The sequence below is a fragment of the Gekko japonicus genome, unplaced genomic scaffold, assembly GCF_001447785.1.
Source record: "Gekko japonicus isolate JY-2015 unplaced genomic scaffold, Gekko_japonicus_V1.1 scaffold2620, whole genome shotgun sequence".
Lineage (NCBI taxonomy): Eukaryota > Metazoa > Chordata > Lepidosauria > Squamata > Gekkonidae > Gekko > Gekko japonicus.
The window spans coordinates 102,329-115,100 of NW_015169258.1; the positions used below are offsets into that span (position 1 = coordinate 102,329).

General features: G+C 52.2%; 1 protein-coding gene across 1 annotated transcript in view; it reads right to left on the reverse strand.

The window, feature by feature from the left end:
* Nucleotides 1-423: 423 nt before the first annotated feature.
* The window catches only part of LOC107114911 (rho guanine nucleotide exchange factor 17-like), a 127,324-nt gene continuing 114,975 nt past the window's right edge, over nt 424-12,772 (reverse strand). Inside the window, exons 15-20 of the mRNA XM_015416517.1 lie at nt 12,212-12,298; nt 11,015-11,082; nt 8,910-9,058; nt 7,748-7,922; nt 5,357-5,614; nt 424-1,360 (exon numbers count right to left, since the gene is read on the reverse strand). Coding sequence (XP_015272003.1) covers nt 1,185-1,360; nt 5,357-5,614; nt 7,748-7,922; nt 8,910-9,058; nt 11,015-11,082; nt 12,212-12,298 — 913 coding nt within the window. The 3' untranslated portion in view covers nt 424-1,184. The remainder of the gene's footprint in view (nt 1,361-5,356; nt 5,615-7,747; nt 7,923-8,909; nt 9,059-11,014; nt 11,083-12,211; nt 12,299-12,772) is intronic.

Consider the following 12,772-nt stretch of genomic DNA (forward strand, 5'->3'; position numbering starts at 1 on the left):
GTCCCTCACCTGTTTCCCGGAACGCTATAAGGGGTCTACCTTCACCTGTTGCCCGGAATGCTATAAGGGGTCTACCTCCCCTCCTGTCAACCTGCCATGTCCCTCTTCATCTCTTCAGACATTCAACATGCATACTTGGGAAATGACCATAATCAGAAATGCAGAACGATACAAGCCGCACACAGGCATCTCTGACTGTGGCCTGCTCTTATTGTGACACAGGCTGCACACAGTTCTACCTTCCCAGCTCTTGTTCAGTTGTTCAGAAACCACAAGAGCTCATCGATCCAATGCTTCTCCTTCCGCCTCCTCTCCTCAATTGACAATAAATAAAGGTTATTTATACATATATATATTTTTAAAAACACACACACACGCACGCGAACATATACCCCCCCTCAAAGTTATCTGTAAACTGGCGACGAGGGAGAGAGTCCATGATGTTGGCATGGTGATGTCGTGGAGTGGTTCTCGTGAGAATCCTGGGAAAGGTTGACTGGTGCTGGCTACATGGATGGAATATCATGGTGGCGCTGAGTGGAGGTGGCTACATTAATGTCCAAGGGAAGATGGTGCGAGGCAACCAAAGGGTGGGGGATACAGTGTCCAATCCATGGGGTGAATGTGCTAACAGTGGTGGTTGTCCAAGGGGCGTTCCGTTGACACAATCCACTGTTGGCCTCAAAGTGCGGGCGCCAAAACACCCAACGGCTCCTGGTTGGCTGGTTTAGTCGGGAGGTTTCTTACCAAGCGAAACACAAGAAGCAGACAATCTTTTTCTCACGCAAGGGCCGGCTTCCTAGATTGTCCCTCTTTCTTTCTTCCTCTCTTGGGACCTTCAGGCGGACCCAAGGTATCATGAGCGCCCCCTACCCACCCCGTGCTCTCGCCTCCTATCTCTCACACATGCGCTTACACTCAAAACATGGCAGCAAGCGCAAACTGTGCAACACGGATCTGTCTGGGAGCGGGGATCAGGGGAAATCTGTACACAACGCGCCGCAGAGGCGTCGCTCTCTCCGCGCGGCGGATCCGGAAGGCGGCCACGCGCACCCATTCGAGACAGCCAAGATGGGAGATGAGACACGGAGACGAGCGGTACGTGTGCGTGTGTGAACGGGCGAGGACGGGACCGAAGCGCTCTCTCGCTGTCCCCAGAGGGGGCCCACACCCCACTCCGACGCTCAGACCCTCCAGAGCAGCAAGTGGTTTGTGCTGTCGTCCCGTCCCACCGTCTCACTGCTGTTGGTGAGCCGGAAGTCTTCGTAACCGTCTCCGCCGCTGATCACAAGCATCTTCGACTTGGGAGGCCTGTGTCTCGTGGAGTCGCGTCTCTCCATGTCGTTGGACTTCTCCGTACCTAGGAAAGGGGCAAGGAGGGAGAGGAGAGAAAGGTGAATGCGGCTTTCTGCACTGAGAAGACCCAAACTGTGCAGCTGGAACCAAAGGGGCAAGCTACACTCGTTACTAGAGCTACGGACAAGGACAGAATATCGGCTCACAGATATTATCCCTGATGAGCGCTGGCTCCTTATTACTTACAGGCCTGTTTTACAATCTTTATTTGGAGCCTCACCCTGTAGTGAATTATTTAAAACCTGCCTCAAAAGATCTTTTTATGCGGGTGCAATAGGGTTTAGACCAGGGGTGTCAAACATGCGGCCCAGGGGCCGGATCGGGCTCTCCCCGAAGGGCTTCTATCAGGCCCGCAGTGGAACTGGGCCGTCTCCTGCTTCCAGTTCTGCTGCTGCTGCTGCATCATCGCTTGCTTCGCCAGACTCTCTTAATCACTCAGCCATTTCATGTTTTAACCTGGGTCTTAGACTCAGAACTCTGAGCGTGAGATTTCTGTGGTGAATGTCAATACATCAAAAGTAGTTTTGCAGCTGACAGAGCTGATGTTTTAAGCCTGTTTTTATCTTAAGTTAAAAAAACACACACCCTTTGTGTCCTTTATAAAGTTTGTATCTCCGCTACCTGGCATTACATTTTATGACACACCCGGCCTGGCCCGGCCCGGCCCGGCCAGGTCTCATTTATGTCAGATCCGGCCCTCATAACAAATAAGTTCGACACCCCTGGTTTAGACCACTGAAGAAGGCCCTTAGGGCCGAAACGTGTCTGGCTTTGTTATGTATTGTACATACATACTGAAGCTTGGGTCATAACTCCACAGGAGCCAAGGTATTGTAAATAAAACATTCTGATTGGCTATTCTGCGTAACAGACCAATCAGGGACTGGGAAAGGTTTCAGAGGGAACAAAGCCTATTGGACCTTATGCAAGCATACTGATTGGTTCTTAACTCAATAGGGGCGTGGTTATCCAAGCCCGGAAGAGTTTAAGAGAGAGCTTTCTGCTCTCCTGTGTTGTGCTGTTTTTGTCATGTTCCATTAAAGCTGAATCACTAGTTTAAGAGCTGCCTGAAGTCTCATACTTAACAGGCTTGGTAGTTATATATTTTTATGTGTGTTTTATGTGTATTTGCCATGAAAATAACTGTGATGCCGTAGAGCCAAGGGGGAGGGGGGGCTTCTGTGTGTGTGTGTGTGTCTCTGTGTGTGTGCTTGTGGGATGCTTTGCTATAGCAGCTAGCTGGGCAGCTATTTTTCTAAGACGCCTCCCTTTCTCTAGGAAGAACGAGCAATGACTGTGGATGCTGTCTCTGCTTGCTTCCTTAGTATAGATAACGTTAACGGTAGTCTCACAGGTGGGCGTATAGAAGATCACGAAATCTAGGTGGGCTGGATGAATGTGCTGATTGGATGGAAAACTGGGGGGGGGGGCTGGTTTGACCTCTGTATAACTTTGGGCCTTGGCGCCGAAAGGTTAGATCTGACACAGAGAAGCCTTAGCTTGAATCATCTTTACTACTCAATAAACAAATCACTGCCAAGAGCGTGTTGCTGAGAGAAACTTTGTTCAAGAGTCTGACAATGTGGAACCATTGTTGACAATAATTCAGGGCTCTTTTTGTAGCAGGAACTCCTCTGCATATTAGGCGACACACCCCTAATGTAGCCAATCCTCCAAGAGCTTACAGAGCTCTTTTTACAGGGGCTACTTGTAAGCTCTTGGAGGATTGGCTACATTAGGGGTGTGTCATCTAGTAAAGGAGTTCCTGCTACAAAAAGAGCCCCGGTTGACATCTTGTAATCACTGTAGGTGCAACTCTAACAGGTTGCTGTATATGACATGTTTATATTTCGTGTACGTATGTTGTTTTAAATCTTTATCTGGTGCACTGTGCAATAAGTATTTAGATATATATTTTTCCATGTTCTTGCTACTCAACCTTTTGAGTACCTAACTTGATCTTCAGGTTGGGTTTGTTTCTCTTTCATTGTACCCTCCGGAAACTACATTTGCTGCATTTCACATAGTGTAGACTTGGTTTTCCATGCCACTTTGATCTTCTGATTTATGGTTTACTCGCATTTTGCTTCTCCTTCCCCATCAGCCCTGGCAACTCATTTAGAAGGAGGAGGAGGAGATTGGATTTATACCCCACCCTTCACTTGGAGTCTCAAAGTGACTTACAATCCCTTCCCCTCCCCCTCCCCACACCAGTCTGTGAGGTAGGTGGGGCTGAGAGAGCTCTTTTGAGGACTGCTGTGCTGTCAGGTTTCTAAGTCAGGTCACACCACACAGGGCTTCATAAGAAGATAACTGTTTATTAGTGGATCCAGTACTAAAGACACATGTACAGCTCGTGTCAGGAATGGCCGTCAGTACTAGGGCCTCTGACTTATAGTAAAATCAAACATTCCCCCTGTAAGCATGAACCAATGGATATATTTCGCACTTGGGGAAAAAGCCGTTAACTTTCCCAGCCATGTAAACTGCAGCTGTAACTTCTACGAGGTCAAGCAGAGGTCCATCAGTGGCTATTAGCCACAAGGTATAGGTAGGGACTCTGGGGCAAGTGATGCTTTGTCTTCTTGGTGCTTGGGGGGGGGTCAACAGTGGGAGGGCTTCTAATATCCTGGTCCCACTGGTGGACCTCCTGATGGCACCTGATATTTCTGGCCACTGTGTGACACAGAGTGTTGGACTGGATGGGCCTTTGGCCTGATCCAACATTGGCGTCTCTTATGTTCTTATGTTCTTATAGTGCATGGCAATGTTTCCTCTAAGCTGCGGAGTCTTGTGAGCAAAAATCCTACTTTGTGAGCTACTGGCATTAAAGTTGTGAGTGAGCAATTTGGTTACTGCATAAAATTAGTTTGCTCAGGAGCCATCCCTTCCTGAGCTAAGACAAAAATGTGTGAGCCGGAGGCTCAAAAACTGTGAGCTAGCTCACACTAACTCAGCTTAGAGGGAACACTGGTGCACGGTAGCTGAGCAGGAAAGAGCTGGGAACGAGAAGGAGGGTACCCCTCCACATTCCAGATCTATGACAGGGCTACCTGACAACTGCCCTTGAGAGAACAGCTACGAAAGAACTTGTAACTGACCCAAGGGCACCCAGCTGTCTGCATGTGGGGGAGCGGGGAATCAAACCCGGTTCTCCCAGATTGGAGTCCGCCACCCTTAACCACTACGCGAAACTGGGTCTCTTTAACTTTCCTTCCGGACTGCATTCAAATGATGTGACAGCTCCCCCGCGGGAACCTCCACTGTGGCAGGGCAGAGGAGCCCGCGGGCGCCCTGCTTTCTCCATCCCCCCCCCCTGGGAACGTCCTCCTGAAAAACTGCTGAAAACCTCCGATATGATTAGCTGCTCCCCAGAAGAGTTCTTGCTATCCTGACAATCTGAGAGAAGTCCTTCCTGACAGGAAGCAGTGGAACTTGAGCAGAACATGCATCCGTGTGTAAGATCCCTGAGAGTGTATCGTGGGGAATGCATGATGCCTGGGAGTTCATTTCTCATCCCCGCCCTGGCCCCCCTTTCACCTTGTGCCTCTTGCACCTGTGCTCAGTAGAGATGTAAAATTTCTGGAAATTTTGAAGCTCGGAAAAAACCCTGTTTCCCCCCCAGTTTTTTCCGGGAAAAAACGGAAATTTTCGGAAAAATTGGAAAAAAAGCTACATTAGCACTTCTTTTGTCTTTTCTAGATTGACAGTCATTCTGTTACTTTAGGAACATAAAATATGACTATGGACATTTTTACTTGGCATAAATGATTTGGAAAATATCTGAACACCTTGTCTTAAAATAGTTTATTTATCATGTTAAAATAAAACGTTCCCTAATCAATTTTTTCCCCCTTTCCTTTTCTTTTTTCAATGTTTCCAATTTTTCGGAAAAAAACAAAAAAGGCTTCAGGAAAAAAACCCGGGAAAAAACCCGGCTTTTCCCCGAATTTTTTCGGGTTTTTTTCCGGGCCTTCACATCTCTAGTGCTCAGACCTACCTGTGTCCCTGGGCAAGGGGAAGAGGACATCGAAACCTTCCGGCAGCTCGATGGCAGTGAGGAACCGAACGTGGCCCGTGTGTCCCTGGGAGAGGCCCACCGGCAACGGCGGAGTCTTCGAGGAGGCGGCGTTGGCCGTGATGGAGAGCGTCAGCACCACCCCCGCGCTGGTCCCGATCCATAGCAGGTCCTTGCACGCCAGGAGGGCGGTGATCCGCAAGCAGGCGGCCTTGTGCTGACGGATGATGGCGTCCGACCCTGCGAGCCGCAGACGATGAGGGATTAATCGGGAGTCAAAGGGGGCAAACAGTGAAATTGTACACAAGACGGGCGAGTGTGGGGTGGAGCTGGTTCTTCGCCTCTCCATCATGGCTCTTTGGGACGTGAAAGTGCAGCGATGGAGAATCTACAGTCCAAACCCAAATAGTCTCAGTTCCCCAACAATGAATTAGGTAAAGGTTTCCCTTGCTCGAAAGCCAGTCGGATCCGACTCTAGGGTTGCGGTGCTCATCTCCATTCCCAAGCTGAAGAGCCAGCGCTGTCCGAAGACGTTTCCGTGGTCATGTGGCCGGCATGACTAAACGCCGAGGAGCACGGAACACTGTTAGCTTCCCACCGAAGTGGTACCTATTTATCTACTTGCAATTTCTTGCTTTCGACTTGCTAGGTTGGCAGGAGCTGGAACTAGAGACGGGAGCTCACTCCGTCACGCGGCACACTTGGGTCTCAAACTGCTGAACTACCGACCTTCCGGTCTGCAGCTCAGCGTCTTAACCTCTGAGCCACCGCAGTTCTTAGCAATTAATTAGAAAGGGTCAAAACCATTGGGGAAGCTTGGAGACTATTTAAAACTACAATCCTAGAAGCTGAGAAAAAAATATATACCGCAGGTTAGGAAAGACACATATAGGTATAGGAAAAAGCCTACATGGTTAACAAACAAAGTAATGGAAGCTGTAAAAGGTAAGAAGGATTCCTTTAAGCGGGGGAAAGCTAGTTTCAGTGAGGCTGATAAAAGGGAACACAGGCTGTGGCAAATAAAACGCAAGTCTGTGATCAGGCAGGCAAAAAGGGAATATGAGGAGCATATCACAAAAAACATAAAGACCAACAATAAAACTTTCTTCAAATACATTAGAAGCAGGAAACCAGCCAGGGAGGCCGTGGGGCCCTTGGATGACCAAGGGGTAAAAGGAGTCCTGAAGGATGATAGGGAAATGACTCCATATGCATTCTTGGTGCTTGGGGAGGGCTTCTAGTGTCCTGGCCCCACTGCTGGACCTCCTGATGGCACCTGGTATTTTTGGCCACTGTGTGACACAGAGTGTTGGACTAGATGGGCCACTGGCCTGATCCAACATTGGCTTCTCTTATGTTCTTATGTTCTAACCCAGACCAAAGAATGTTATGGGGACTGTGTGAATTCCTGGAAGGCACATGCAGGGAAAGCATGGCTATCACACCCAGGGGCTTCTGGTAGCAGAAATGTATGGTGGGATAAAAACCTCAGAAGAGCCCTGCTGGATCAGACCAGGGAGAGTCCATCTAGTCCAGCATCCTGTCTCACACAGGGGCCAGCCAGTTCCTCTGGAGGGCCAGCAGCAGGGCAGAGAGGCCGAGGCCTTCCCCTGAGAAGAACCTCAGAAGAGCCCTGCTGGATCAGACCAGGGAGAGTCCATCTAGTCCAGCATCCTGTCTCACACAGGGGCCAGCCAGTTCCTCTGGAGGGCCAGCAGCAGGGCAGAGAGGCCGAGGCCTTCCCCTGAGAAGAACCTCAGAAGAGCCCTGCTGGATCAGACCAGGGAGAGTCCATCTAGTCCAGCATCCTGTCTCACACAGGGGCCAGCCAGTTCCTCTGGAGGGCCAGCAGCAGGGCAGAGAGGCCGAGGCCTTCCCCTGAGAAGAACCTCAGAAGAGCCCTGCTGGATCAGACCAGGGAGAGTCCATCTAGTCCAGCATCCTGTCTCACACAGGGGCCAGCCAGTTCCTCTGGAGGGCCAGCAGCAGGGCAGAGAGGCCGAGGCCTTCCCCTGAGAAGAACCTCAGAAGAGCCCTGCTGGATCAGACCAGGGAGAGTCCATCTAGTCCAGCATCCCGTCTCACACAGGGGCCAACCAATTTAGTTATTTATCTATCAATCAATCGCACTTCTACCCCGCCCCTCCCAGCAATTCCCCTGGAGGTGCTAACAAGAGGGCAGAGGCGCTGAGGCCTTCCCCTGATGTTGTCCCCTGGCAGAGTTATCCAGAGGTTGACTGTCTCCGAACGTGGAGGTTCCCTTCAGTCACCCAGCATCAAACGCCGCCATTCGTCGGACTGCCCTCTCACCAGAGCGTCCCCAGATCACGCCCTCGCGAGTCGGGATGCTTCTTTCTGGCTCGGGGGTCTTACCTGCCAACATCTTGTGGACTGGCGGGGTGACATCCACTTCCGCTAGTTGCTCGTAGCTGGCGGGATGGTAGAGCCGCACCTGGGCGCTGCCCTGGAGGGTCACCCAGACGCCCACGCTGGAGCTCACCAGGGAGGTGACGCTGCGGCTGCCGTCTTGGCCGACATGGAAGGAATGCTGGATGAGGGAGGGAAAAGACCGGGCTGAAGCCACAGAGGGAGGGGAGCCTGTAAGCTTCATGGGAACTTCGGGCTTCTCCGAGTGGAAACCGATCCCTCCAGCGCATTTTTTTCATCCGAGGAGCACACAATTCCATTTCCCCCCTCACAACGACCCTGTGAGGTAGGCTAGACTGAGAGTGAGTGGACCAAAGTCACATACACGGTTTCCTCCCTTCCCTATTTTTCCTTAAGAACAACCCTTCGAGGTAGGCTAGGCCGAGGGGGGGGGCTGACCCTAGTTCACATACATGTTTTTCCTTCTCAGTTTTTCCCTCACAACAACCCTGTGATGTAGGCTAGGCTGAGAGAGAGAGAGAGAGAGAGAGAGAGAGAGGGCGGCTGGGCCCAAAGGCACACATGTGGTTTCCTCCCGTCTTCATTTCCCTCTCACAACAACCCTGTGAGGTAGGCTAGGTTCTGTGGCAGGCCCAAGGTCACATACTGGCTTTCCTCCCTTCTCCGTTTTTCTGTCACAACAACCCTGCGAGGTAGGCTGGGCTGAGAGAGAGTGGCCGGACCAAAGTCACATACATGGCTTCCCTCCGTCTTTATTTACCCCACACAACCACCCTGTGAGGTAGGCTAGGCAGGAGAAGAGGAAGAAGAAGACGACGGGAATATGGAGCGTGTCTAGTTGACACGCCTTGCCTCATGGGACACTTTTGGTCTAGCAGAAAAGGATGTGACAGGAAGAAAGAGATTCTGCTGGGAGCCCGGAAATCTCCCAGAACTGCAGCTGATCTCCAGACCACAGACTAGCCACTCCCCCTGGATAAATGGCTGCTTTGGAGGGCGGGCGCTACGGCATTGTCCTCACCCAAGGCCCCGCCTCTCCCCAGGCTCCGCCCCCCAAACGCCAGGAATTCCCCAACCCAGCGCTGGCAACCCAACGGGGATCTCGTGGGAAGACGGAGTCGGAATGGGAGCAGGGCGCCCTTCGTACCTCCTGCTGCAGGGCAGACGTGCTCAAGACGACGACGCGGTTCTGGCACCCGCACCACAGCTTCCCCGCCACGGCCACCATCTTCGTCACGGGGCTGCCCGGGGAGCCCAAGGCGACGGACTTGGAGTTCTGAGAGTCCCAGAAACGGCCTGAGAAGAGAGGAAAGGGTTCAGGCAGGGGACCTGACGACGTTGATCTTCTCTGATGGACCGTGCCTGTTGATCACGGATGAGCCAGTTAAGAAGAGGAGGAGGAGGAGGAGAAGGAGGAGGAGGAGGAGAAGAAGAAGGAGAGGAGGAGGAGGAGGAGGAGAGGAGGAGGAGAAGAGGAGAAGGAGGAGGAGAAGAAGAAGGAGAGGAGGAGGAGGAGGAGGAGAGGAGGAGGAGAAGAGGAGAAGGAGGAGGAGAAGAAGAAGGAGAGGAGGAGGAGGAGGAGGAGAGGAGGAGGAGAAGAGGAGAAGGAGGAGGAGAAGAAGAAGGAGAGGAGGAGGAGGAGGAGGAGAGGAGGAGGAGAAGAGGAGAAGGAGGAGGAGAAGAAGAAGGAGAGGAGGAGGAGGAGGAGGAGAGGAGGAGGAGAAGAGGAGAAGGAGGAGGAGAAGAAGAAGGAGAGGAGGAGGAGGAGGAGGAGAGGAGGAGGAGAAGAGGAGAAGGAGGAGGAGAAGAAGAAGGAGAGGAGGAGGAGGAGGAGGAGAGGAGGAGGAGAAGAGGAGGAGGAGAAGGAGAGGAGGAGGAGAAGGAGAAGAGGAGAAGAAGTAGGAGAGGAGGAGGAGGAGGAAAAGGAGAGGAGGAGGAGGAAAAGGAGAGGAGGAGGAGGAGAAGAAGAAGAAGGAGAGGAGGAGGAAGAGGAGGAGAGGAGGAGGAGAGGAAGAGGAGGAGAAGAGGAAGAGGAGGAGGAAAAGAGGAGGAGGAGAAGAAGAAGGAGAGGAGGAGGAGGAGGAGGAGAAGGAGAGGAGGAGAAGAGGAGAAGGAGGAGGAGGAGAAGAAGAAGGAGAAGAGGAGGAGAAGAAGAAGAAGGAGAGGAGGAGGAAGAGGAGGAGGAGGAGAGGAGGAGAAGAGGAAGAGGAGGAGAAGAGGAAGAGGAGGAGAAGAAGAAGGAGAGGAGGAGGAGGAGAAGGAGGAGGAGAAGAAGAAGGAGAAGAGGAGGAGGAGAAGGAGGAGGAGGAGAGGAGGAGAAGAAGAAGGAGAGGAGGAGGAGGAGGAGGAGAAGGAGGAGGAGGAGAAGAAGAAGGAGAAGAGGAGGAGAAGAAGAAGAAGGAGAGGAGGAGAAAAGGAGGAGGAGGAGGAGGAGGAGGAGGAGGAGATTGGATTCATACCCCGCCCTTCACTCGGAGTCTCAAAGGGGCTTACAATCTCCTTTCCCTTCCCCTCCCCGCAACCGACACCCTGTGTGAGGCGGATGTGACAGAGGGGGTGTGGGTGGTGAGCGGCCTTGGCTGTGCCTACTGCGATGTGCCACCCCCAGCTCAGGGAGAAAGGCGGCCTCCTCTCAGAGAAGCCCTCGGGCAGTGATTCAGAGGCCTTGCTTGGATACCGTTTTTCTCTGCTCTTTAAGCTGTGAGTGGAAAGCCTGACAGGACGGTGCTGCACCTGGGTCACGGGCAGTGCTCCCCGTAAGATGGGTTAGCGTGAGCCGGCTCACAGTTCTTTTAGCCTCCGGCTCATACATTTTTGCCTTCGCTCAGGAAGGGATGGCTCCGGAGCAAACCCATTGATGCCGTCGCCAAATCACTGGCTCACCACTTTAATGCCAGCAGCTCACAAAATGGAATTTTTGCTCACAGGACTCCACAGCTGAGAGGGAGCGCTGCTCACGGGCCCCGCCCACTGGCCCCTTCCGGGAGGGGATATTATTTATTTAGTCAATTTATACCCAACTTTTCATCCCCAAAGCGGTTCACGTCGTTTCCCCTCTCCCCCATTTCGTCCTCACAACGGCCCTATGAGGTAGTCTGGCCCAAGGCAGAGTGGAGATTCAAACTCGGGTCTCCCAGATTTTCAAACCCCGCACTCGTGCCGCTACACCACACTGGTTTCTCGGTTTCCGCCACCCCCACCCTCCCAGGGCAAACCCTTCCTTGAAATGGCGTTACAGTGAAACGTCGTTACCTGCTTCTCTTTGATAGGCAATGAGTTCGCCATTGGCCAGCGATACAAACACCTGGTTGTCGAGAAACCTGCAGCGAGAGAGGACACGTGGATATGGAGAGAGCAGCCGGATGGCGTAGACGGCTTGGCGGAACGAAGGGTAGCTCACAGGTTAGTAAACAATACTAATCTACTTTGCAGAAGTGCACATATACACGAAAGTTTATACCCAGAATTAAACTTCGTTGGTCTTAAAGGTGCCACTGGACTCAGACTTTGTTCTAATAATAATCCATCCTTCTATGGTGGTTTTGCTTCCCTTTTTCCTTGCTCGGGCTGGACATGTGAAGAAGAGGAGGAGATTGGATTTCTACCCCGCCCTTCACAACCGAAAGGAGTCTCAGAGTGGCTTACAAAGTCCTTTCCCTTCACCTCCCCACCACAGACACCCTGTGAGGTAGGTGGGGCTGAGAGAGCTCTGAGAGAACTGTTCTTGAGAAATCAGCTCTGGGAGAACTATGGCTTGCCCAAGGCCACACCAGCAGCTTCACGTGGAAGAAGAAGAGGAGGAGGAGAAGATTGGATTTATACTTCGCCCTTCACTACCCAAAGGTGTCTCAGAGCGGCTGACAAACTCCTTTCCCTTCTCCTCCTCACAACAGACACCCTGTGAGGTAAAAGAAGAAGGAGAAGAGATTGGATTTCTACCCTGCCCTTCACTCCCCAAAGGAGTCTCAGAGCGGCTTACAAACTCCTTCCCCTCCCCCTCCCCACAACAGACACCCTGTGAGGTAGGCAGGGCTGAGAGAGCTCTTTCGAGGACTGCCCTTGAAAGAACAGCTCTGAGAGAACTTGTGACTGACCCAAGGTCACACCAGCAGCTGCAGGTGGAGGAGGAGTGGGGGATCAAACCCAGTTCTCCCAGATTAGAGTCCGCGCTCCTAACCACCACGCACACACTTTCGTGAGTCACGGCTCGCTTCTTCAGTGAGTCACGTTAAGCTCCGCCCTCAAAATGGCAGAGCTAAGCGCTGCACCCTGGGCTTTCGTAGATTTCAGTCGTTATTGTTCACGCTCTGCAGTCCTAGACACCGGAGAGGTTCTTTTGGGGGTGGGTGGGTGGGTTTCCAAACAAAAGCTGAGATTCTCTGGCTGCCAAATTCGGCACTTTCCCTTGCGCCGGAGATTGTACTGAGCAAAGCATAACTTGGCACTTACAAGATGCACGTCACTGAAGCGCCGTGTTGCATCTTCATGCTGTTCTTCCTGTTGCGGATGTTGTCCGAGGATTGGTAGACGTGGATGCTGCGGACCAAGGGAGAGCAGAGCTGTGCGTGAGAACCTGGCCGGTTCAGAGATCAGCAGTGGAGTGCTGTGCTAAGCTTGCAAACTCTGGTAGCCAGGGGTCATTTTGTAGAAAAAGAGGTGCGGGAGCTCATTAGCACAACTCATTAGCATGACTCATTTGCATATGCCACACCCACTGACATCACCGGAAGTGTGTCAGAAGGCAACACCCACTGCTCAGGCTCCACTGGAGTGTTTTGGATTGCTGGCTATTTTGGGGGGGGGAACGTGCAGATCTGCCCTCGCAGAGGAGGCAGAGCTTGTACCTGAATAAAACTTGGTCTTAAAGGTGCCACTGGACTGTTTTGGATTGCTGGCTATTGGGGGGAGGGGAACGTGCAGATCTGCCCTCGCGGAGGAGGGAGAGCTTGTACCTGAATAAATCTTGGTCTTAAAGGTGCCACTGGACTGTTTTGGATTGCTGGCTATTGG